This window comes from Rhinichthys klamathensis, unplaced genomic scaffold (genome assembly GCF_029890125.1).
Source record: "Rhinichthys klamathensis goyatoka isolate OS25496 unplaced genomic scaffold, OSU_Roscu_1.1 h1tg000056l_1, whole genome shotgun sequence".
Taxonomy (NCBI): domain Eukaryota; kingdom Metazoa; phylum Chordata; class Actinopteri; order Cypriniformes; family Leuciscidae; genus Rhinichthys; species Rhinichthys klamathensis.
Window position 1 is genome coordinate 3,044,991 of NW_026606601.1, and position 27,941 is coordinate 3,072,931.

General features: G+C 38.5%; 1 protein-coding gene across 1 annotated transcript in view; it reads right to left on the reverse strand.

Moving 5' to 3' along the window:
* The window catches only part of diaph3 (diaphanous-related formin 3), a 410,831-nt gene that overhangs the window by 77,601 nt on the left and 305,289 nt on the right, over positions 1-27,941 (reverse strand). Inside the window, exon 25 of the mRNA XM_056248660.1 lies at positions 10,352-10,487. Within this exon, the coding sequence (XP_056104635.1) occupies positions 10,352-10,487 (136 nt within the window). The remainder of the gene's footprint in view (positions 1-10,351; positions 10,488-27,941) is intronic.

Sequence of the window (27,941 nt, forward strand, 5' to 3'; positions counted from 1 at the left end):
TGAACCTGACCACGAGAAAATGAGGCGTGAATGTCAATCACTTATCTCAGTGTTCCAACACCATCTTCTTCACCCACAGGACCCAGAACAGCAGCAGCTGTCACGGCAACGCTTCAAAAACCAGCACTCTCAGACAGACAGACAGACAGACAGGTGCTAATGGACAGGTGTGAAAAGACATAAAGGTGCACCAGCAGGGAACTCGGTACTACAGAACACAATATAAGTCAATAAGAGAGCTAGGGGGAAAAAAACAATAGAAGAATGCTTAAGGCAGAGAGAGGATACATATCTAGTAACATGCTACTGAGTGGAGGCTTGAGGAAAGAGATGCAATCATAGAAAAGCAGATGAATATCCGACCGCATTTGTGCATGTGGGTGTGTATGTGAGACTCTTTGCTACACTGACATGCACAACTACTGTTCAATCAGACCTGACTATTTACATGCAGCCTTGAATCGACACAATTTACAAGGAAGGGTCATGCTTAGAATATTTACTTATTTCTGAGAAGAGAGAGAGTGAGCCAAGGGAAATGAGAGACTATGATGATTGACATTAGTCTGCACAGTTTTCCAGGTGGCACGTTTCTTATTTCTTTTGAAAGATAGGCCCAGAAAGCCAGGTTGCAGGAAGAATGGATGGATAGACGGACAGCGAGAGGGTGTGATTAAAGAGAAATGGAGAAAGAGAGAGCGCGAACCCGAAAGAGTGATAAGTGCTAGGAGGTAGCCTGCTGGGTCTCTGATGGAGGAGAGAGGGATGGAGGGTGGCTTTAATAAAGAGCTGAGTGAGGAAGAGAGAGGAGGTGTGAGAGGGAAGGATATGGTGTGATTTAGCCAGGAACGGAAAAGGCATTTGGCTTGATTGCTGTTGCCTCTCTTTTAGTTCTCCCTCTTTTTTATAAATACAAGAGAGAGTGAATAGAAGGACTCACACTGAAGAGAAAGACAGAGAGAGGGCGATTGCTCTTCAAATAAAACCCTATACATCTAAATGTTCCATAAATCCATTTAAAAATCTTTAAGCAATTAACTGTATAAATCAAAGCATTTTATGATTTTTCCTTTAAATTTTTTTTTTAAAAATTAATAAAAAGGTACTCTTTTTTTTTAATAACTGAATAAATGGTCCATGGTTTAATACGCAATACTGTAATCTATCAACATGGAACAATGTCTGGAAACAATTTCCTTTTTGCAATGTGGAATGTCTTTCATTTCAAAGAAGGAACAACAAAAAAAGATTTTCTTGAAAGGGGGGCCATGAGACAGTAAAGATAAACATAGAACGTGGACTTTTTTTTTAAATCATTTTGTCAAGTATCTCAATTACTTTCAGCTTTCCTTCAACCTAAAAACCTATGAAAATACCCTTCTGTACCCCTTCTGCTGCTAGTAAAGTGAAAGGCCTTAGATGTATTTTCTCTTAATCGTCATGCCAGCACAACTTATGAACACATGCTATTATTGGCGTAGCATATATTTTAAAGGAGAAGCTACACTTCAGTCCAGCTGAGATTCATGAGACGTTCATTACGGATCACAGAAACACATGATTTCACTGATCTGAGATCAAAAAACAGCATGCGAAGGGGCTGGACAGGTGTCTGCACAGGTTGAGCGATAATGGCGGAACAGCACAATTATTCCTGACGTATCTACAGCCTCTCACAGTTCATGTCCGTTCTCTCTCGCATTTGTCTGAAGAGGGTGAAAGAGAGATGACAAATAATGAAGACAGCAATTACCTCCCCTATAATCTTTCATCAACCCTCTTTTCTTGTTCTCATCTTTCACATCACATTTTCCTGAACAGATACAAAGAGCGCATTTGCTCAGCTGTCTGTCTGCTATGGCTTTGACAAAATGCCACCTGCTAATCTGATTTGTCAGGTGCATATTCTGATTATTAAACCTTTACTGGAGCATAAAGGTCAGATATTTTCACTTTTTTCAAAGAAAGGAGGAAACATCAGTGAAATATAAAGGGAAAATTGTTGGATCTCATGCATAAGCTCAGCAGGAGTCCACCTGAGCCCTAGAAGGTTCAATCTTAAAGAAACATATTCCATTGCTTTGTGAACCTAGTAGAGCATGCTGTTAATGATGCCAATGGGTTTGATTTCCAGAGAACACACACACACACACTGATAAAATGCATACCTTGAGATGGCTTTGGATAAAAGCATCTGGCTAATGTGCTGCAGCCTTTTATCGAAGGAACAATACATACTTTTGATAAATTATTAAAAAAATTATATGAAATGTATCATAATCTATTTTTATATTATATAAAAACACAAAGGGATGCACTAAGCGCATATAATAAATTAAATAAGTCTGATGCGGAATGTGGGTTTTTAGAAAATATACTACATTATGTACATTGTGTATTTCAGTGCATAACACCGAGTACAAACAAGGTGTAACAAATCATCAAGCAATAACAGCTATTTCATGTGAATCTGAGCTCTAGTATTGTGCTCTGCCCATAGAGAAATCTTTATAGTGAGGGTCAAGCAGTATTTTTTCTTTTGGTGTGAATAGACAAATTACTTGTTGCGCTGCTCTTGCTTTGCAAAATGAAATTGAGCCCTGTTAAATTATGGACTCTTTGTGAGGCTTTATTCCATTTTGATTGTTTTACTAAGCTTTTACTGCATTTGTCCGTTCCAGTATACTACAGTGCATACTCCCTTTCATAGGCTGTAGGGCTCAGAGTCGGTTTCATCAGCTGGTTTCTGAGCTCCAGGGAGCTGGGAGTCCCCCCTGTGGCTTCCTCCTGGAGGAGAGCCCATATCTGGGACAGAGTAGCCAGAACGCTGGGCTTTTACAGCACTCGCTGGAATTGGGAATAGCACAGTCGACTGTGTTTGCTCCGTGCTATGGATATGTGGCCTAATTCTGTTAAATGTCTGGTCTGTTGCTTTCAACAAGCACAGAGACCCTCCCCTCTCTCTGAAAACATGCTCATGTAAGTTCTCTCTACTCCACCGGTCTGGTCTTGAATCATTGCTCTTCTCTGTGTGTGTGGCTCCAAAACATTTCAGAGGAAACTAGTGCACAGCTTCCTCTCCTGCTAACAGTGCCAAACCAATTTATTATATTTTTTCTTCTCTGTCTCACATCCTACCAGCCACCAAAGAGCGGCCCGCTTACGTTAACCCTAACACGTACAGAGCGTCGCCTCTCTCACTGGGGCGGTTTGGATTACCACAGCGCTTTAATTGACAGTCTCCGTGGAGACGAACAGGAGAAGTGGCAACGGTAACCTGGAAACACAACAGAGCCTATTTGTGCTGACTTCAGACGAGAGACAGACATCATCAAAAACTGTGAGTGAGAGTAAAAGAGAAAGAGAGGGAGAATTGTTATTATTTTTGAATAAAAACCAGCCGTTCGCCGTCTTTTCCATAGCTGTGTGCACAACTGCACTTAGTGTAACCTTGTGTGTTAAAGAGCTGCATGCACATGCTCACTTCCAGCACGCACGTGTCAGAGAGACATCAGAGCTCTGAGTCAGAGTACAGGAAAGAAAAGGGAGATAAAGAGGAACATGATTAGAAACTAATTGGTGTGAAAGAGATTTGTGATAGAAAGCAGACAGGGGAAGAGGAAGCAGAGGATGGTCTCTCTTTGAAGGCGACATTCTCTGAAAAGCTCTTTGATGTGGCCTCACTGTCTGCGTCTCCTGCTGCACCTGAGCCAAGACGAGCGCTAAAATTGAGTATTTTCTTTCACACTTAGGGCTGCACAATTAATTGATATATAATTGCAGCAATTAACTAATTGGGAACAGTGTTCGTTAAAACATTTCTTTTAGGAATATGCTTGTTGCGGCTTAACGTGTTTTCTTTTGCAACAGATAACCAATCACACACATGTCTGCTGTGTGAATGAATGCAATGGTCAATCAGAGACTTGTTTTAAATTAAAGGTATAGCGGAGGATTTTCTTTTTCCGGGTGGGTAGTCTATACTATTGGTCCACCTAAGTGTCAATCATTCTGGTGATATGTTTACGTAAGGCCGTCGTACGTGCTCGTCCCTATGTAGTTTTCGCTTTCTGCGCATGCGCACTTTCAGGTGTATTATGTGCGATGAGTTACGGTTTCAGCCATTCCTTTGAAAATGGCTGAGGGTCGAAAGAGAAAAAATGTATACGAAGTGTATGATAAGAAGAGAAAGGCCGCAGAATATAGAAACAAGACCAGAGTGATTTTGGGTGAATATTTCACACGCTGGCGTGCGCTAAAAGCAGGTTGGGCTTCCCACTGATGCCGCAGTCGCGAAGATTCTACTAGACAGGTAAAGTTTGTCATGCTATTTGGAGAAATCCATTTAAAATCACTGCTAGTAAAAGTTAATGTAAGCTATGATTAGCGATGCTAGCCCTGGCACAAGTCATGCAAATAGAGTGTTGCGCATGTGCATTTTTAAAAAAATTGGAGAGGGCGGCTCTTCTCTAAAATTCGGAAAGATCCTCCGCTATACCTTTAAGTATTTGAGTGTTTCTTCAACTATGAGTATTTTTGGCACATTGGACCTTTACAAACATGTGCAACTTTCTTCTTCTTTTTATTTTATTATTTTTTTATATTAAGTAGTACAACTGTTTTTTAACATTGATAATGATAATACTAAGACATATTTATTGAGCACCAAATCACCATATTAGAATGATTTCTGAAGGATCATGTGACACTGAAGACTGGAGTAATGATGCTGAAAATTCAGCTTTGCCATCACAGGAATAAATTAAATGTTAAAATATATTAAAATAAAAATCACTTATTTTAAATTGCAATTTTTCACATTATTTCCATTTTTACTGTTGTTGGATTTTTTTATCAAATAAATGCAGCCTTGGTGAGCATAAAAAACCGACCCCAAACTTTTGAAAAGTAATGTAAAAGTGCTTGAAGGTGAAGAAACACCCAAGTACTGTCCAGTATAAACTTTGTTTAGAATGGTAATTTACGCTGAACTGCAGGACAGACGAGTGAAAAGATGCAACCAGTTACAGTTTTAGTGTTGATTACAATGTGTTCAGTGACAAACTCCAGGATTGTCATGTTACTCACGTTGTGTCATATATTCTGCAACTTACTAGCAGATATGATTTTCATGCTGCTAAGAGAGCCAATGTAAACTTGACCACTCAGGCACTCTCGCTTTAAACAATGACCGCATGCTAAACGCTAACTAGACTAAAGAGCGAATGAGATTGGAGTAACATGGTATAAAATAAGTGAGATGGAAAAAGGAGGGGACCGCTATGTGTGTGTGTTTTGTGTTTTCTGCACATGTCGCACTGACGAGAAAAGCCAGACTCGGAGACTTGAAGTAAGTCATGACGTTTGCGACAGCTACGCCGGAATATCAAAACAGTGAAGGAAAATGGCCCACTGATGCAATTACATGTGGCAGGTAGCAGTTAGCCATCTGAGTGGCTGCCTGATCAAAAACACGGACGATCACAGCAAGCAGAGCTTTCCTGCTTTGAGAAAAAGTCTGCAGTTCTTCTCTGTAGTTGTGGTCTATCCAGTGATAATTATTAAGATAACACTGATTAGCACATGCTGGGGAGCTGCAGGGAAAGAGCGTCCGCTCTGGGGGCGAGAGAGCGCGATCACACTGGTTGACTGGACAGGAAGCAGTATTAGCTGAAGAGACACCTGAGGCCTCCTGAAAGAGACACATTTATACACACTCAGACCAGTTGGGAGATCGCCAGAGCCTGCTCAACACACATACACTAACTCACTCATTTACACGCTCTCCACTTCATGCATCTCTCTTTTTCTATCTGAATCAGCACCACACTCCTCCACCTGTGGCTCAGCCACTCATCCCAGAGTGCACGCGGAATGACAGAGAGAGAGAGAGATTGGTCCTACACTATAAGAGCCTGCATGTTCTAGGTTGGAGAAGTCAGTCCTTGTAAGAGGACACTGCTGGTGTTTGATTGATGAAAGGATGAGAAGAGAGAGAGAGATGGAGTGAGCAGACACAAATAAGGGAGGAAGTACCCACAGGACACTTTAGAAATGAGAAGCTACTGGGTGATGTAGCTTTTTCTTTTTTTTGAATGACTCGGTATCTTGATATTTTTTCAGCTTTTAGACAATAGCCAATGTCTTGAAATGTATGTATTTGCTCTGAAATGGCTTCAAATTGCGATCCTTTCCCCCATTATTTCCCCATTAACAGCCACTGTCGCAAAACAGATTCAAAACTATACAGAAAAATGGCACACCATAATTTGTATTAATATGCAACAATATAGCAATATCTAACAATAAACGAGCAATACTTATCCACATATACACTATCGTTCAAGTCAGTACGATTTTTTTTATGTTTTTGAAATGCTCACCAAGGCTGCATGTATTTCATAAAAAGTACACTAATATTGTGGAATATTCTTACAATTTAATATACTGTTTTCTATTTTATTATATTTTAGAATGTAATGTATTCCTGTGATGGCAAAGCTGTATTTTTAGCATCATTACGCCAGTCTTCAGTGTCACATGATACTTCAGAAATCATTCTAATATGCTGATTTGGTGCTCAAGAAACATGTATTATTATATATATTGTCAATGGTCATGCCACTTAATATTGTTGTGGAAATGTTTTAGTATTCTTTGATGAATGGAAAGTTTAAAAGAACAGCATTTATTTGAAATAGAATTTTTTTGTGACAATGTAAACATCTTCATTGTATAACTTTTAATCAATTTAATGTATTCTTGTGGATTAAAAGAAGGCATTTCTTTCAAAAAAAAAAAAACGTAATGATTTTGAACGATAGTGTATACACGATAGTGTATATGTAATATGTGTTTAACAAAACATTTGAAAGCCTAAAAAACTATAAGCGTTTAGGGTGATGTGACCTCAACAGATTCTTGTAATAGATTCAGGAAAATGAATCAAACATTTTTGCAACTAAAATTTATATCAGAGTCTTAATCCAGAGTTGTGGCACAAGGAGGGGGTACAAAACTGAGCTACTGGTGCAGTTATAGAAAACATAACAGCAAAATAAAAAATGCCTTAAAATCATTGCATTATTCACGATACTGGTTAACATTACATTCAACCACAAAATAATATCAAGTATTGCTTACCATTTATTTTAAGGTCTCTTTGTTACAGTGTAATTATACTGAGTAATATTAAGTAACTAGGATTAGGGTTTGGTTTGGTTTCAGGTTAGTTGCATGTAATTATGCATCATTTATAGTTACTACTATAGTAACGGCATGTAACATCTGTAACAATGACACTGTAAAATAAAGTGTTACCCAACTATGTTGTAAATATTGGGTTCAGCTCTTGGCCCTATAACATTAAAATTAAGTTGAACAAATGAAACCAGTCCAATGCTTCCAATGCACTGGCAGGCTGAATGAAGTGTACTTGGACTCGAACAGAGAAGATAGTTTAAATAGAGTTATGCTCAGAGACGCATAACATTGGGATGGGGAGACTATTCAACAGAGTATAATACAGAGTAAGACTAAGAAAAGAAAAGTATTTTTCTGAGGATATAATCAGAGTGGAAGTGAGTTAAGCAGAGAGATAAATTGAATTCATCTAAATGTATAAATAATTCAGACGCTGACTGCCCGGACAGTGTGTAGTGCCCCCTGTTGAGCAAAGTTAGCGGTGACGTTGTCAGTAAACCCCTGTAGAAGAATCTCATGAAGTTGAAACAAAACCACTTTAGATCTGAATGACTGTGTCATGAGACATTTAATGAAATCTGCATTAACCTAGAAAGGTTTATTAGAGACCTGCTCTAGAGACTTAAACACTGAGATTTGTTTTAAATGAAAGTGAAGGACAGCAGTCCTTCAGAGGGTAAAAAAAAGAAAGAAGAGAAACATTCTAAAACAAAACCCAGCAGAATCAGAATCAGACGTGCTTCAGTGGCTGCCCTTTAAAAAACCTTGACTTATTCATCTCTACTGAGGATTATGCTTCTGAACAGATACAAAAATAAATAAAATCAGATCTCACCCACCATCACACAAACTGTCAAATCTCCTAAAATATATACTTCATTTCTTAGCTTACCTCTAAAAGCACTTTCACAATATCCCTCAATGGACAGAACTCTATGCAATAGGCAATAAATGGCAATAAATGGCTTTCAGCTTCCTGATTGGCAAGATTTGCTGGTTGTATTTGGGGGACTCATCAACTTAGATAATTTCTACTTCCCGTAGTGGAGCTCACAGTGTTTGCTTTATTGCAGATGAAGTTGATCAGATGCAGTATTTATCAGATATGTTCAAATTTTACATGTAGTAATATTTCATTACTGAATAGGTTACGTGCTGTTTAGGGTTGCATGATTAATTGAAATTAATCTGCGTTTATTTTATGCGCAGCTTGTCAGTGCAGCACGGCTCTGTGACCGGTAGTAAATGCTGCTCTATCTGAAAGCCAGAGGGTGCTCTCGCGCAGAAACTCCAAATATGCCCCGCAAGTCATTCCAGGAAATCCCTATGGGTCTCATTCTATCGCTGTAGCTGAATAAACAGAAGATTGAAACGCTTTGCTTGATTAAACAGGACTAAACACATGGCTATGACAATGTATGGTTTATCTGAGTTCAAGCCTTCTCTGGTATTTCTATGATAATAAAGTATATTTATACTTCAACATAGTCTTTATCACTGTATAGAATACTATGAAATAATATGTTGTGTGCCTTATTCTGTGTAAGAAGTCACATTATCTCTCAGAAGGATGCTCAACTGTCGTTATGAAGTGAGTTTGGAGTAAACACATGTTATTAAATGTTGTCTTTTGTTGGACAAAGGTTCATAAAGGCTTCTCATGTTTGGAAAGATGTTTGACGCGTGTTGCTTTTTAAACGCACGACGTTATAAGTGACTCAAACTCGCAGCGCTTTCAGATAGAGCAGCGTTTACTACTGATCATGGTCAAGTCTATAGAGCCGTGATTCAATGACAAGCTGCGCATAAAAAAAAATTTTGATAATTGCAATAAGCCAAATCGGTTTAAGCGCGATTTCATGTTATTTACAATTAATCGTGCAGCCTTAGTGCTGCTTAGAAGAAGAAGAAAAAAAAACACGTTTAAAATAAGATTATATAATTTAGGCTAAATAAGAATAAAGTGGGGTTTGTTATTTTATCGGTTAATTTTGACAAACATAACACAAAATAAGATTCGATTATAAAAAATTCTGCTCACACAGATTTGTGAGCATGAGCTTAATAGAAGTTTTCAGAATAAACATAAAATGTCATCGTTGTCATCTGTGAATCTGGTCAATTGTGAAAATCGTCATTAGGCGTTCTGGAGAAACTGTCAGCTGAGCCAGACGGTTTCCAATCACTCTTGTCATCCTCTATTCTATTGTATATTCTGTATTGAATAAGGCACTATATAAATAAAGTTGACTTGACTTTATTAATAGTTAGGCCAACCAAAAGCAATGTGGGTATCATGATTGTCTGTCTATAATTTATTGTCTTAAAATATGGGGCTATTTCAGCGATCTGACTCATACTACAACACTGAAGTCACGTTCATTGGCTGATAGTAATATAACCACAAATACCTCCACCTTGCACTGCACTTCTTGCCCCACTGCCACCACACATCCTACCATAACCCAACACTAGATTCACTACTGATCGTACCACACTCCACATATTCATTTGTAAGTGTGTATTTGTGTATATTAAGTGCATGAAGAATGCACGCAGGCTGCTCTTCTGCTTTATTGACTCAGCGTGAGACCCGATACGGACACAAAACTCATCCCAGTCAACACTGAGAGCCCGCTGCGTGTATGTACACACCCTCACACACATTCCTCAAACAGCAGGAGGCAAGCACGAGTGGCAACATATTATAACAAACTCATTTCATGTGTGTGTCTCATGAGTGCACAGAACCTGTTTGTAATTCAATCACATCTCTAATATCATCATGCATTACGCTGCATTATGAGTTAGATGCTCGCTTAGAAAAAAAAGCCTGTGTAAACATTATAGAAAGTGAGTAATGCAGATCGGCCTGTTTCAGAACTGACAAACACTACAAAGTAACGTTTTCGACATTATGAAAGCCATGGTGCTGAAATTCCATTGCGTTTGTGGTATTATAAGAACGATGGGCTGTTCACATGTTATCAGATTGACAACAGGACACACATACGCTCTCACTCTTCTGTCTGTTTAAAACAAGCTCCCATGTGCGTGTGCAGGGATTCGTTTCATCCGTCTTCAAAAGTGATTTTTCTAAAGCTCACTCTCGTGAAAACTTTCAGTGAGTGACTGATAAACATCTCACCTGTGTTGACCTCCAGCAGTCTCTTTTTCCTCATCTGCCGCTCCTGCTTCTCTCGTTCTGCCTTCTCTTTGGCTATCCTCGCTTTCCTCTGCTTCTCCTCCGCCTCTCTTCTCCTTACGTTCTCCTTCACTGCTTGCTGGAGAGAAAAAAGGCAGAGATAGAGCAGACTATTGAGGAAACAAGTAAAGATAAACTTGCCATTTATTTACAAACAAAAAGGCGAGTACAATTTCCTTAAAAGAAATGAATACTTTAATTCAGCAAATTACTTTGACTCAGAATCATTAAATTGATCAAAAGTGACAAAGAAATGCATAATGTTACAAAACATTTCTATTTCAAATAAAATACTATTAATAATTATTATTATGATACATTTTATTTTATCTATGTTAACTGTAAAACAAAATAACACCACAATATTTATGCCACAAATAGCTTTGATTTTATTTATCATTATTTTATTTTTCTTGATTATATTTGAGCCTATAATGTAAATAGTTATTACAATTGTTGACCAATTCTTTTTATGTTAATGTTTTTCTTTTTTGCATTAATGATGCATTGGCATTATTGTGCAAATCATGTCGATTTACTTTGAAAATTCAAAGAGCGAGTGAGTATAAAAAGCCTTCTCTGAATTTTTAACTGGTATAAAGATTTTTTAAAAATATATATTTCTGAATTTTAGCCCAAAGGGCACTGACCTACACAACATTTTGGTGATGTGAATACAATTGAGTGGAACACACCAAACTAAGACCTCAGTAAACAATCTATAAATAGACATTTGAATGATTTTAAGAACCAAGTTGAGTCTCAAACATCCATGTTCAAAACTATTCAACCCCAAAAGTCAGTGTATGGCGGAACATCCTTTACCCTTTATACCCTCCAAATAAATGCTTCTGGCAAGTGTTCAGAGGATCCTGACACCTCTCTATTGGACTCTTAGCCCACTGCTCATGTGAAAAGCTTCCAGCTCACTGACATTTTGTGCTTCCTGTGCTGCCACCGCTTGTTTCAAATCCCATCAAAGATTTTCAATGGGATTTAAATCTAGAGGCTGAAACGGCCACTCAAGGACATTCCGTGCCCGATCCCTGAACCATGTTCTGGTAGACTCAGATGTATGCTTGGGATCATTGTCTTGCTGGAAAGTCCAAGCTTCAATTTACATGCTGAAGGCATCACATTCTTTGCCAAAATGGCCTGGTACTTCAAAGAAGCCATGGTGCCAGTCACATGGTCAAGATCGCCATTTCCTGCAGCAACAAAACACCTGACTGACCCAAACAAATTATTTTGTGCTTAAGCTAGCTGAAGCCATATAAAACATATTACGCAGGAAATGTGTTATTCAGTTAAAATTTTACAACAAATACCCCACTTTTCGTGAGATTTGTTAGTCCACTGAAATTAAGTTTAATTATAGAGTTCCTGAAGACTGGTGAAGTAACACTTTTTTGTAACCATATATATATATATATATATATACACACATAAGGGGGCACATAAGTTTTTTGGTCTGGATCTCAAGGGAGCACCTGGAGATGCTGCTTGGTACTCACACTTCACGTGGCACACTTATCCTTCAAGGTGTCGTCATCCCTTTCCTCCTGACTGCTCTCCTCACTATCTTCTCTCGAACATTGTAGATGATGTTCAGTTTTATTTTTTAATTCTGTTTACATTTTTCTGGATTCCGTTTTTCTTTTTTTCTTTTTATACTCCATTTTAATGGTTAAATAAATAATTTTTAGTAATCATGAATTATGTCTAATTGAAATCATGAAACTTATACAATTTAACAACAATTTCTTAAAAGTTTAACAAACATTACATGTTGACGACCCTATGAGATATGTTTTTATTTCCCTCAAATTCTAAATTATGCGTTTTCTGTTGTAAGTTTTCTGGATTCCATTTTAATGGGTTTAATTAAATGTTAATAATCAAAAAGCATGTCTAATTAATTCAATTAATAAAAACAACAATTTTAATAAAAACAGTTTTTAATTATTTTGTATGACATGTTTTTTCCCCCCACAAATTATGTACTGTGTATTTTCTGGTAATCAAATGAGGACAGAAAACATTAACTTATTTTATCTTTTAATCATATGAAAATAAACAAACTGTTTTGTCAAACAACGTGCTACACAATGAGCTTTACTGTTAACATTAAAACATGAAAGAAAAAATTATTATTCCTTAAAAAAATAAAAGTTTCGATAATAATGTATTATTATTATTATTATTACATTGAGACATATCTAAATTCTACTGTACAACAGTAATATATTTCTGTCAAGTTAAACCGATTCTTAATTTTGGTAGGTTGCCATGAAGATCTTTGAGTTTCTGTGTGTTTATGATGAGTTTTTCCCAAATGAAACAGTAAAATGCTCATGAAGTGACTTCTCAGAGCGACTGTTCATGTGACTGTCACGTGTGTGTGTGTGTGTGTGTGTGAGAGACAGAAATGAAACCGCGCGTCTGTGACATTCATGATTTAAGTGTACTGACCTACTTTTTATTTATTTATAAAAAAGTTGACAAAGTCTGCGAAATATTCTAGAGTAAATTCCGTTTTATGACTGGATTCCGCAATTCCGACCGTGTTTTCTCCATAGCGGAAATCATAGGGCCCTAGAAAATGCCAACCAGAAAGACATTTAACAACTAATAATTAATGGACACACTTATCCTGATTGCTATCTTACCTAAGATGGAGAAAAAAAATCCTACTCCAGTAAGTAAACGTGTCCCTGTCCCCAAAAATGTTGGCACTCAAAAGCGAAAGTTTAAACCTTCATGCTGAAAGTTTAGCTTTGAGATCACAGAAATAAATGATTTTATTTTATATGATATATATTATAATTATATTACAGTTAAAAATTACAGTTACAATTAAAAACAGTTCTTTAAAGTGTAATAATATTTTACAATATTACAGTTTTTACTGTATTTTTGATCAAATAAATGCAGCCTTGGTGAGCTTAAGTGACTTCTTTCAAAAACATAAAAATATCTAATTGTAAAAAAGAAAAAGAAAATCTTTTGACCAGTACTGAATAATTTTGATCAATTATAATTATAATTAATACATTACATATTAGACTGCAATATACAGTAAATGAAATGTAACAGATGTGTAACAGAAAGAAAGAAAAAGAAAGAAAGACAAACTGGAAGAAAATAATGTTAAGTGGAGTAAAGTGGCAGAAAGTGAGAAAAAGACCTCTCATTAACTAAGGCATTTTATTCCCAGGTTTTGACAACGCTCTGAGCACTTCAGACATTTTCAAGAACATCTGGGGGGCAAGAACTGAGCAAAATTTCCCCTCCTTGCTTGCTTTCTTTTCTTTTTGGACCATTAGCGGTTGGAGAGGGTTGTTAGAAATCTATAACTCCTCTTTTGGTTTGATGAGGGCTACTTTTCTAGGTGTAAGAACACTTGGGCAATCAGAACAAGCTATCAGAAAGAAACATCATTAGAGCAGTCACCTTGTCCTAACTCTTCATATGCCTCTTATTCCGGCTCTCTTTCTCTCTTCAGCCTTAAAAGCCTTCTCCAGATAATGGATGTATTTCTAAGTGTGCGGAACAGAGCAAGTGGCACACCTCACACAAAGGTAAGGTGTAAGAGGCAAAAGACGAACAGGTTTAATGAGAAAAGGCAGAAAGAAAGAGTGGGAGAGAAAGAGTGGGGAGAGGGGAGTTCAACGCAAATGGAGAAATAAAGACGCTGAGGAATAACCTGAATTCATAATTCAATAATTTACATAAGGGTATGAGTACTGCATTTCTAGGTTTTAAAAAGTTTAATGCATTTACAAAAGTAATGCACATATCCTGACACATGCAAATGGATAAATATTAAGTCCACTTAAGCCCATATATACATATGCACACACACTATTTTTCTTATACATTTTATTTTATTATATGTCTACGGGGCTGTTGCATGCTTGAAACTGATTGGTTGATGAATGTTCTAAAGTTTGCAATTATTTTCAGGATGGCTTGGCATATTTGTTCAGTGATTACTAAGAAGAAAACAGATAGTAAAACCATAGATATAACGGTCTTCTCAAGTAACTGTACGAACGTCCGTTCCGGGTAAAGCAACGCCCACTTCCAGTTTTATCCAAATATAGATACGAATACTTTTGAGATTGTTACAGATACAGATATTGGCTCCGCTGCAAACCCATAATATATATTTACATCTGACTGGCCAATGAAACCCTCCTCTGTTACTATCACGCTAACCCATAATTTCGTTGTCCTATTAAAGCATTTCACCATTATATCTAATATTTGTCCCATGGGAAAACCTGCTCTAAGAGGGGATTGGCAAAAAGAAAAAGAAAAGCTCCTCGTAAATGGCTAAGGCAGATGTCGCTGTCTATTTTTTGCACAGCTCACAGATCTCCAACTGATCCATAGTTGGAGCAGTGGTCCCTTAAATGAGCAGGAAATATGGCTATTGACGGCAGGCCAAGACAGAGTATAAGTCACATGATAACGAGGCTTATTCCCCATTGCGTGTGGCGGATTACGGCCACAGTCTGCGATCACAGTAAATCCTGACGAGGGGGAAAAGATAGCGAGATGGAAGGTGGGTTAAATCAGCTTTCCTCTCCATGGCTCTGTGACTGTGCGCACACAGAGCACTTTAAACACTTTCATTAGAATTAGAGGAGAATGAAAAGCAGTGGTTTGTGATCTCACGCTCTGTAGCACGGACATCAATATCAACACTAATACAAGAGGGGGATTCATAATGATCCTACCCTTCCTTCAACACTTCTAAACTTCTAATACACTGTTTGTGACTTGTCAGTTGTCACTGGTGTTGCCCAAATGCAAATTTCCACACATTTCAAAACATTCTGCCAGAAGCCTAATTTGATATAGTGAACGCATTCACTGATAGAGAAAATGAGGCAATTAAATAATTCACATTACATTCGGGGTAGGTGATTTGTTCCAGAAACAGTCCGAATGCAATGATACGATGTCCTACCTACCTGGGTACACACCATAACTACAGTAATTTGTAAGAGATGGAAACCCATGACGTTATACTCGGAGCGGTTCGTGACTCGAATTTATGTTTTTCAATGGCAACGCTATCAATGCTGAAGTGAATCTGCAGCAGTCAGGTGGTACAGGTCAGTGCCCTTAAAGTTGTTTATGTTCAATATTATTGTAATGTTACATACTTTGAGACATGAGGTAGAGTGAAGCAGGGCATGCATGTAAATGAAATAAGTGCCAAGATTCACTCTGAAACTGACAGTGCATACTTTTAATTGTCGGCAACCTGTCAAAATAAGATTGATGGGCTGCTGTTTCTGTTAAAGACGCAATTATGACAAAGTAGTAGCCTATGTCTCAAAGCTAGCCTCCTCTTCCGCTACATACTCAAAAGTATGTACTTTTTCTTAAAAACAGTAAATACTTTTAGGGCATAGTAGGAGAATTGGGATGCTGCATGTACAGTAGCATTAGAAAACGGTCTAATAATGCAGTTCATGGATTCTCATCCCTGGAATGCACCACTTCCGGTATTTTTCCGGTTACTCGACACGGGTAAATTGCAATCGAGGATTTTTAAAAATTGAGTACCGAAATTTAATCGAGGAATCGTAATAGTCCTAGTCAGGTTTTTTTTTTTTCTCAATATCGTGCAGCCCTAATCACTGTAGAAGCACTAAACAGACAGAGGTCTTACCCAACATGCTTCGCTTGTGACCAGCAGCCTCATCTGAACTGCATGTGACAGGTATGTCAATCCAACTTCTCGCGCAGTGGCCACCATACTCAGGTAAAGTATCGACAGCAGTTTAGAATGAGATTGTCAGCAGATGCAACGATTAATCGACAGCGCCTCGTGTACAAAAGCTCCGGCGTGAGTCAGCATTCAGGAGCAGATGGGCCAACGCTGAACGATGAGTAAACTAGTTATTAGATGTTCAATAACAGTTCCAAGGAAAATGTGTAGAAGGCTGAGGATGTTCCATTATGCCTCTTCAATGGCATAATAGAAAATAATAACATAAGAGCTGGTCTAATCCCTGGCTGAACACCATGATAGAAGACTTACTGACAAGAACAAGCTCTTAGAGAAACTCACAAAACGTCACAACAGAAGAAATGCATGTTTCCACATTGAATGGCATTATTAAATGCTTTTATACACATAATTTGTTATAGCTATACAAAAAGGTCAGTTTGTTAAACTAAGAAAGCATAAAAACATTGATATTTTCTAAAGAACTATGTGCTGAATCCATTTATTCACTTATAGGTTAAAACTTACAGGTCACAAAACCTTTAATCTGTGGAAATAATAGTTTAAACTGTCTGAGAGACCTTGAAGGCCCCCTAAAATCAAAATGTAAGTTTTTTTTTAGCTTTAAGCATGAATATGTTAGCCTTAAGGTTATGAATAAGCTGTTGTGTTCCAAAACAATTACAAAATTCACATTTAGGAGATATAAGCGTCTTTCAAAACGAACTGTCTCTCACTTCCGCTAAAATGGATCACGGATTTCATGACATCACCGTGGACTTCAGCTTCTCATCACATCTTCTGTCCAATTAAATGCTCTCTAGAATCTAAAGCGTCCCGCCCCCTATGCTATACATGCCACCTGGCCAAAGCGATCGTTGACAGACACGTCATGGAGCAATATGGGTTGGAGATGTGTGTTCGGTTGCTCAAATGCTTGAGTTTTATTCCGTTTTCCAATTTCAATTTATTCACACCTCTACTACTGAATCCAACATATCATCAGCGCTAGGATTCACTTCCATTGTGCTGTCAAGTACCACTTGCAGTCTTGTGAGGTAAATAAACACTATTGGCTATTTGAAAAGGGGGAGGATACCCCGCCTTAGCTTCCTGTTTCAGTGGAAATTACGTCAACGCATTATACAAAGCTGTGCGTTCCAAGGCACTTCAGTGGGCCTTTAAAGCAGTGGTCTCTAACTCAGTTCCTGAAGGACCACAGCTCTGCAAAGTTTTGCTCCAACCCTAATCAAACACACCTGATCCAGCCAATCAAGGTCTTCAGGATTACCAGAAACTTCCAAGCAGGTGTGAGTTGGTTAGATCTATCTCTGCAGGGCTGTGGCCCTTCAGGACCTGAGTTTGAGATCACTGCCTGAAAAGGACACACACGCACAATATTGTGCTGATATTGATTATTTTCAAAACAGTACAGTGTAACGCTAAAGATGCAAGTAAATCTCACAATGCTGAATAAATACTGAAAAGGTGTAACTTCAGTCTGAATCAATAGCAATCACTGTAACCTACGCACACCCCTGATTTATTGTAATGTAAATCAAAGCCACTGCCCGAGTCATTCCCAGTATTGCTGATCTCACACAGTGTATAAAGCTGCCGCTGGGTATGAGAGCATCAGAGATACAGGGGCATGACCCAGCTTCTGTGCTGTGAGAGTGTCTGATGCCACGATGTGCCTCAACAGAGACGGATATCCCTGCCACACTGCTGAAGGACTGTTCTGATTAATGGGACTTAAAGGGAGAGTTCATCCAAAAATTAAAATTCGTCATCATTTACATTTGAAACCACCCATAAGACTCACTTTGAAACACAAATTATTTTTTAATAAAACCTGAGAGGTTTCGGGTCCCTCCATTGAAAGGCCAGGTAAGTAAAACTTATAAGATCCAAGCAATGTAGATTGGTGGATGAATCATTCTTCAGAGTGAGATTTTTTTTTTTTTAAATGAACCAGATACAATTCACAAAATTTGATAATTTATCAGATTTTTCCATAAGATGCCTGCCTATGTTCCATTCATGGATTTAATAATCTGCAGTGGTTGCCTGCTCATTGGAGAGAAAGTGAATGACTTAAATTTTGGTTTGTTTATCACACACAGCTATTGTATGAATTGCTTTAATATCCTTAAGATATCAGTACTTCCATTTTTGTGTGTGTGTGTTTAATGGAAAAACTTTTAGTAGTAATATGTGTTTGGAACAGCATCAAGGTGAGTAAATGACATAAATAAAATTTTTGGGTTGAACTATTAATGATTTTTTAAAGAGTTAACAGCATGGCAGTGACCGGTGAATTCTTATAAATGCACATACACACACAAAGTAAAGGCAATGAGAGTTTAGGGAGAGAGAAAAAGAGAGCATGAGAGGATGGGGGTTACCACACACAGTCTTTGCTGTTAGTCATAGTCAGCATCTGTGTATGTGTGTGTAAATGACTGATGAGGGGTTAAGGGGAGAATCTCCTAAGGTGAGGAAACTCCTCAGAATACACTATCTATCTCTCTGCACCCCACACACCATTACAAAGTGTTACAGATGAACCTGAACTGCTGGGCTTCGTTCTCTCCGGACATGCTGCACAATACCAGCCATCATCAACCACTATGTGACATACCCCTTTGCTGTCACTGGATACAGTGCCTAATCTGGCTCCATTCAATGTGTTTCCACTGTAGGCATGATTGTTCTAGGTCAGAAGAAAACTTAAACATACAATCATAAATACACTAACATCAGGCCAGGGGATGGAATAACCTCCTCAAAATGTAAAGTTTTTTTTGTTGTTGCGATACTTATCATAAAAACAAGAAAGACTCTAAGAGTGTGTGTTTGTGCGAAGGTTTTGTGGTAACAGCATCACACCAGCTTTGGCCCAAGCATCATTTTGGTGGAAAATGTGGAAACAAGGGAACGAAACGTTTGCATTTTGTTTCTCAGTCTCTGCAAACTTCTGCACTTGTTTCTCTTTGAGTATTTAAATCAGCATTCACCGTGAGAGACGACTCCATGTGAGCTGAACAAAGTGTGTCGGAAAGAGTCTAAAATGCTGTTACAAGTGATTGATGTCTGGCAAACTCTAAACTCAAAGCCGGGGCTCTCATAAGACATGCCTTAATATAGATCACAACAGCTGCCTGCCTACCTCATATAACCCTGCTAATCTGATGAAGCCACTCTTTCTACAAATCTGCTCGGCTCCTGCCAAGACCAATGTGTCTGATTAGACTCCGCCCACTCTCCCAGTCAATAGGGGATACAATTCCTCGCTTCTCATCTGCATAAATGGCCTTTAACTGTGTTTAGGTGGAGAGCGAAGGGAAAGAGATAAACACGGGGTGCAAAAATTAGGACGGAACTCTGCAGTCTCCCTTGGCCCAAAATTGTCTGTTTTCTCATTAAACAGCCGCTCTCCATTTTCTAGTCATCGTTTGAACTCAATTACTGCAGTCGTACCAGGAGCGAGGCCCTTGCTATTTCCCCTTTCATTCGCATCAAATTCAGTTTGACAGGAGAAAATTCAGGGAGATATAGACCTGCTATGAAGGGTTACAGTGGCCGAAGCTAATTTCGCTACAGTAATTGCTTTGGCATTAGACGAACTGGTGCCATTTTGTTTACATTAAAAAGCAACTCAGACAAATTGAGGGGGGGGGGGGAAACTTCAGACCTGATACTGCACTCGTGTACTTGAACTCATACTCATTAAAAAGCTCCCAATACCAACAACCGATACCACACTGCATGTACAGTGCTTATGACAAATAAACAGAGCAAACATAGGGCAGAGTGTATATATCAGAGAAGGATGTCTATGAAGTAAATGAATCGAATTAATATAATGTTAAATTAAATATTTACGCCGATATAGTAGCTGCTGTGCGCAAGTTGATAAGCAAACATGGAGTGGATTGAGCACACATCCACTTTTTCACAGGCATCGCTGTAAAGTTTGTAGTTTGGTCGGATATGGCAATAGCAAAGAAAGTAAAATGTGGAGCATATTAATAACGTTAACTGACGATTGATAGATGTGCGGTTTCAGTGCGCAAACATCCGAAGCGTACACCCAGAAAACTGCCTCAAACCGCGTGCAAATAGCCTATTAAATCGAGTTCTCTCTCATGTCTTCTTGCGCGTGAACGGACAAAGTCACACAAAATTATGTCAAAATGCCTGCATAGGCAAGTATCCTTGTGAAACAGTCGGTTATATCTTAAGTGAACGCGTGTATAACAGTACGTTGGATACAAACAGCTCTTAAAGTGGCAGCAGCCTAATAAACCTACAGCTGTCTTTGTCCTCAATGTAAATCTGACAACAAAAGACTCTTACAATCTGACATCCCTCACTGCTCTTGACAGGTTGAGCCCAGCTGGAGCATTTCTAAATATTCACTGTGCTATTAAATTGAAGATACAATATGATAGAGCAATAATATGAACATTGAAAGTAACAGTAGCTCCTACAATACTGTAACAGGCATAATTAGGCATGAAAATAATTGAAGGAATATCTATTTGCTAAGCCAACTAAATTGATTAATATTCTTTTGGTTTCTCTGCCCAATATGTTTTTTAATTAAAAACGCAATGAAAATACAGGAATTGACCTTTTGCCGGCCCCTCCCCCAAAACGGCCATTGTCCAATCACACATCATAGCAACCGTTACTATGTGAGGAGGTCCGTCAAACATTGACTCCAAGCAAGATGGTGAAGCGGTGCGCCCATGGCGTTTGTAAATCGGACACTAGGTACCCCGAGAGATTGTCTGGAGTTGTGTTCTTTCCGTTTCCAAAGCCGAAAACACAACGTGAGCGGTGCCTACAATGAATAAAACAGTGTGGACGGCCCCACTCCCAGTTAAATGTGTCGAACATGGTTAACTCGCGTGCAGCGTGCATAAGACTGAGACTGAGATTAGTCAAAGAAACTTGGAGAAAGCAGATCAAGAGGATCCACAAAGGAATTACGTTTTCTAAAAGGTTGTTGTTAACGTGATATTCTCGGGGGAAAATGAGCAGCAGTCAACTAGCAGTGCAGCACCCGTAGACTACAGTTTAGAGGAGTGCACGTTCGCAACGGGGAAAGCATGAAGCTTTCTTGACAACATCAGTTCATATATCAATAACGTAATGAATGGAAATAACCTTAAAGGACAAGTTCAGTATTTTACACTTAAAGCTGTGTTTTAAGATCGTTTCTGATGAAATAGAACGGTTAAGATTGAAATTTGGACACATGCTGCTGTCCCGAGATTTTCGGTTTCTGTGGTTGCACCCCACCACCTCCACAATGGTTGCATAGGTGCAAGTCGGACAAAACTACGATAAAACCGGTTGGAAAGCATCTTTTGCAGCGATTTTTGTGTGAGCATATCAGTGAACACCCCAGTCCACTCGGTGAGTTTCACATCTTTGTAAACTAAAGTTTAATGCGTTTTATGAAGGATTGTTCCAGTGCACCTATGCAACCATTGTGGAGGTGGTGGGGTGCAACCACAGAAACCGAAAATTCTCGGGAAAGCATTTGTCCAAATTTCAATCTTAACCGTTCTATTTCATCAGAAACGATCTTAAAACAGGGGTTTAAGTGTAAAATACCGAACTTGTCCTTTAAATAATGTATGGTTATCTGCATCTTTTCATCTCTTATGTATAGTTACTTTTTAAACACAAAAATTGCATTCAGCATTGCCGTGGTAATGAACAACCTGCTTATTAAAGCGAATGTATAATCCTGTATCTAAGGCAAAATTACTAAATATGCAGCGCGAGTTATATATTTCTAACTCCAAACAATTAGCCACTGAACCAGCTTATAAACTCTTCTTCAAGGCTGTCTGTGCTGGTTACAATTGAGGTACAGGTCATGGGGTTTCTCAGATTTCGCTTGAGACCGGTAAGTATTAGCCTCGATAGTAGTCGTGTCTCCTTCATTGCGTATTTTTATATTTTGAATATATCCCTCCACTGCATACTGTAACCCCTTTTGCCTCGATCTGGAGGATATCGCTGAGGTATTGCTCCAAAAAAGGTCACTGACACGCACAGGTATACCTCTTCCCGTCATGGCAATCTGTTGCGCTGGTCGTGTTTGACCATTTGTTTGACGGGCGTAGTAACAATAACTAGGGGGCGTGGCTTTTGCGAACGGTCAATTGGTATGTACTGAAAATAAAAGTATCTGTACCTGACTCATTCTGGAAAAAGTGGTATAGGTGCATCTCTACCTGACACAGTACATGACTAACTAAGCAAACAAACAAACTAACTCTGGAACACATTGACGGCATATAGTAGGTTAAAACACAGAGGTCAAACACAATTACAACTAAGTGCTATGCAATTTCTAGAATTAGCATGAATCAATCTTATTTAGTTATTGGACTTCTAGGGGGTATGGACAAGTCTCCAAGGGAGGTGGCTGCAGCTGCCCACTAGGTCTATTAGCGCAGCTCAACATCGACCAAAGACAAAACAGTAGATAAACAGTCATTCCCAGCAGCCCCCTGCCTCTCTTGTTTTTTATTAACACAGATTGCCAGAGCAGAGGGGATTCCCTCAGTTTCAGGTTGAGTCTTGGACTGGGTGCTGAATATACGGTATTAACTGTTACTCACCAAAAACAAATGGAGATGAAGTTGTAAATGCTGCTATAGGGTTGAAGAATAATCATTTTGCAAAACCGCATCAAGGTTCTCCCCTGGAGGCCCACTCCTCTAAGAGTTTAGCACCAACCCTGATCAAACTCACCTCCCTGTAATTTTTTAGCCCTGCAAAAACAGTATGTGAAACAAGTAGTATGTTAAGATACATAAAAAAGTAGGCAAAAGTTGTGAATGGCAGTGAAGTGATGCAACTAATGCTGATAGGTCATCTGACTGACAGTGACAACACGGTAGATGTAGTTCGCCAAAAATACTACACATTTTCACTCAATATAGAACATACTTTTACAACAGTTTTAATCAAATGCAGCTTAGTACTCCTGAGGACCTTGAATATCCTGTGTTCAATTAGGGTTGGAGCTAAATTCTGCAGGATAGTGGAGCTTCAGGGTTGGATTTGACGAAACCTGGTCTACATGCCTCAAAAGACAAAAAAGTATAAAGTTATAGATGAGCTTGAAGACATCTTTGATAAATCAAACATGCATATTCAAATATATATATATATATATATATATATATATATATACACACACACACACACACATATATATAATCCAAACAGGCAGCTCGTAAAATTTTGTAACAGAGCTATTATCATTGAGATGAACTATAATAAATCCTGTATTTAGTGCACTGATAGCTCTTATAGCACACTATATATGCATTTTAATGACCTTATACATCGAGAATTCAAGACTGATAATCGCTATTTATGCTTTATGGGTTGTGCCAAGTAGAGATGAACGGATGCCCATTTTCCATCCTGTTCTCTCTTTCTCTGCCTGCAGGTCATCCCGTGTTCACCCACTCTCCCTTGTCTGTCTGCCATTAGCCACGGTCAATTGGATTCCTGTCAGCACTGCCGAACTGCTGCTGGTCTATTTCAAACGGGTGGGTGAGCAGAGAGAGGGAACGCTCATACACACGCACGCTAAAAGACTCTGAAACACACAGTTCAATGTAAAATGACTAGCACCCTGTACACTAGGGGCTCAGAGCGAGCGAGGGCATGTCCAACATTAGCATCTCTCAGAGTGTTAGCGATGGGGATCACACAGAATGAACCGCATGCGACAGAATGTTCACCTGGTCAGTCTGTTATGAGAAGGGCTGTGACAACGCTTCAATGATTTGATGTGTTTGTGTGCCTGTGTGTAACATTTTGGCTATTTCCTGATAAGGCAGAGCTGGCAGTTAAAGTTTAAAAGTCAACAGTAGAAATGAAAGAGTGGTTGCTGCACAGCAACTCCCATGGTACAGAATTATAGGGTGTGATTCAGAGGTTTGGCAAGGCTTGTGAGACTCTCTTGAGCTTTAGCCTCATAATTAACTGCTGCTTGAAACAATTCACCCCCTTTGTCATTTTTTCTTTTTTGGTATTTTACGTGCGAGGACACATTTCCAAGATCAACCTGCAGATTAGAGCGAGGTGTGAAATCAAACTAATATTACTATGTCGCATAAGAATCCTGTCTCAAATCTTTATGATTTTATAAAAAAAAAACAAAAAAAACCACAGACCACAATATGGCTACACATTTTTTTTTTAAGATTGTAAAACAAACCCTGGTAAAGCAGATCCTCTCAATACATACTTTCTGCTCTGTCCTTCCATTTCCGATTCCACTCAATGGCTGTTTCAAAACCTAGTACCCTCTGGGTCTCATAGACAAACAAAGCTGCATAAGCATCGTATTTGGATATTGTCGACCTTTCGGAATCACAGCAGCCTGCATGTACAGTACAACTTTTGAAGACAAAATTCAGGCAACTGCATAAACAAATCAAAGCTACCTACAGACAACATTTTAAGCTTCATAAACATCCAAATCATAATTATGATTATGAGCATTTTCTGCATCACAGACACATCCAAATCAGAGCTACCTACCTAGCCTCATACCTGCAAACTCAACAGTGGCAAAAATGGTGACATGTCTCCATGGGGGGGGGGGGGGGGGGGGGTTACAAACTTAAATCTTTATATTTGTTATATTTACCCCAGAGTGTTATTTATTTTTATAAAGAGAACTTTTATTACCTTACTAAATGTATGCATCATCTTTCATGTCAAATTCTTACATTTGATCGATAAATTCAGTTATAATAAGACACTATAGGGCTGTTACCCATCAAATTAAATAATTCGCACTGCAAAATTACAACTGCAATAAATAATGTTATGAGATTGATGTTTTAAATAAATGTTAGAATATACAAATAAAAAAAATGCAATACTTAAACATGAAACTAAACCGCCCAAAAGGTGGCGGCAAGTGACCGTCTTAATTAGTGAGTCATTGATTCATACAAAAGGTTCGTTCAAAACGCTGAATCATTCAGTAACAAAACATCGCGCTGCTGTTGCTTTCCTTTGGAACTATTTTCGTTGGTGAAATAGAACAAAAACAGTTAATATTGTTTGTGTCTAAAATGTAAGTAGCTTAATAATAAATTAACTACGCTACTTGTTTATTGAACTATAAATTCAATGTTACATTTTCAATCGTGATAATAATATCCAGCAAAACAGCTCCCTTAGTTGTGTTATGTTAAACTAAATCATATGTTATAAATTTAAAAAACAACTATTCGAATATTTACCTCAGTACATTTCTTCTGTGAGTTTTCTGTGTGCTGTTTCACTCATTTGTTTTGATCTCTCTACGAATGTATCTCTAACAAAGAGCCTCAACGCGACGTTGTTAGCAGAAATACACTAACGTTACTCATTATCAACCGCTGTTTACATTGAATGTAATAAAATCACAATCATTCTTGCGTTTCGATGCTTTCCTGGTTATTTTTTTGTCACTAAAATTAAGCTGCTTGTCCGGTCGGACAATTCAAATTATCTTTCACTTGCCCCTTCAAAAATTCCACTTGTCCCAGACAAGTGTTAATGTCGAGCCCTGAGTTCATTCATGTTTTTTTGTCGTGCTGTAAAGCGGAACAGCTGATCGGTTCACAGGGATCTGAGTGACTGTCATGCATCATTAGAGCGCCAAAAAGATCACAACAGCTCAAAAGACGTCTATGCACTCACTACAGTCTAATTAGCACATTCCCAATTATTATTGTGGAGTTTACCGAAGTTTGTATATGTTTGATTTATGTTGAAGTGTTTGGGACATGGCTTTTAATGGTGAGCCTTTTGTTTATGTATACAGGCTATCGAAGTATATGAATTTAGATTTATCGGCCAATATATCAGTTGAGAGAATTATCGGTATCGGAATTATCGGTATCGGCCAAAATGTTCATGTTGGTGCATCCCTAGAAAATGGGTTGAGAAAGTCGGAATGTGTGTCTCAAGTATGTGCCCGTGTTGCTGGGAATCAGTGGGGCAGCAGCCAAAAACAATCTCCATCATGTGCAGACATCCTGTCAATGTCATTCTGCAGAAAAAAAGCAGTCAGAACCGAAGAGAGCGAGCGAGAGAGATGTTATTGAGAGGATGACTAAGCATGCGTGGCTGCATGTGTGTGAGTGTTTGGTGTGCAGGAATGTGTGAGTGCATACAATGTTGTGGTAAGGTGAGTGTGTGTGAAGGCCTGTAGCCTCCTGCTCTACTGCTGGTCCCCTGCCACTCCTCAGCATTGATTTAAACAAGCTGCTTCTGAGGGCTGAAAACTCACTGACCTGGAAAAGGGCAGAAAGAGGGAGAGAGTGAGGGAGAGACATTCTGTATGAGGGTGAAGAATGGACAGGAAAGAAATAGAAGCAGAGGGCAGGAAGAATGGGTTAGAGAAGAAGAAAGAAACATTTGAATCTGGCTACACCCCTTTAAAATCTTGAAGCCACCGATATTCAAAGTCAACATGAAACTAAAATTGACCCCCCATTTATTTTCTTAATTCATGTTCCTAAGGTTATTGTCCACATTACAAAATAAGTGAATAAATAAACAATTTGTTGATTTTTTTTTTTTTTTACATTTTCAAAAAAAATAAACAACTTGAATTGTTTTACTCTAAAATATGCCATATTACACAACTGGATTGTAAATGCATTTGATGTTACTGTGATAAAAATTAATTAATTTACATCCTGAATGTTCTAAAGCCAGAAGTTTTTTTGTATATATATTATCTGGAAATATTAAAGCTGCAGTCCGGCGTTTTTCCTCTTTGTCGCCATCTCTGTTCGAAATCTGCAATTGCAGTCATTCGCGGAATTATCAACTTTGCGTGAGTTGTACTTCAACACCCTCGACACGGCACAGCGCGGATGAACACAATGTTTGAGGAGAGTGTGCGGCTGTCAGTCACCACGCCGGTGTGGATACTGGCATTCAGAATCACAGATTATTCTTTTTGGAAGTGTGACCAACATAAGAATTTTCACCGGAAAATGTCATCTGAACTAGTAGAAACATCCACTTTTGTTTTGGTTCTTCTGACATTGCAGTAAATCGCGCTGATTAAATCTAACAATCGCTTATAAGTTATCTTATCACGCAAAACCGTGCAAATTATACTTTGTTCTCAAATTGTTAATGTTAACAACGTCAGCATTGCGTGACTACATGTAATGTCCTTCCGATATTATCCTTGTTTGCGCATGGGTCCGGTTGCAGTCTCTTTTTTTCTGTAGCCACTCCGAAGTCCGAACGAAGACTTTTGCATTTTACAGCGGGTGAATCTGTTGACAATCTGGTGATTGTCGTTTGAACCTTTCTGGATCCGCCATCAAATTGATAAGTTTAATTATATCAAGTGCTGTGAGAAAAGGCTATAAATCTCCACCTCCAACATCCTCACACGCAATATAGCTTACACTAGCCGAGACTCCTTCTTTATGTGTACAGATGTGACGTAATGACGCAAAGACAAGCTCGAATCTCCCGCAGAAATCCACCAGTGCCACTGGAATTAAAAACATTATTACAAGCTTACCGTTTTGAATCGAGCTAAGGCAAGCAGATAGCGTTGAACACTGGCTGGTTATGTATTTTCTCAAATATGTAGTTTGGATAATTTTTAACCCAAAAAAAGCTACGGACTGCAGCTTTGAGGTAAATATAATAGTTTATATTAATATTAAATAAATCAATGTTATTTACATCATGATTGTACTTAAG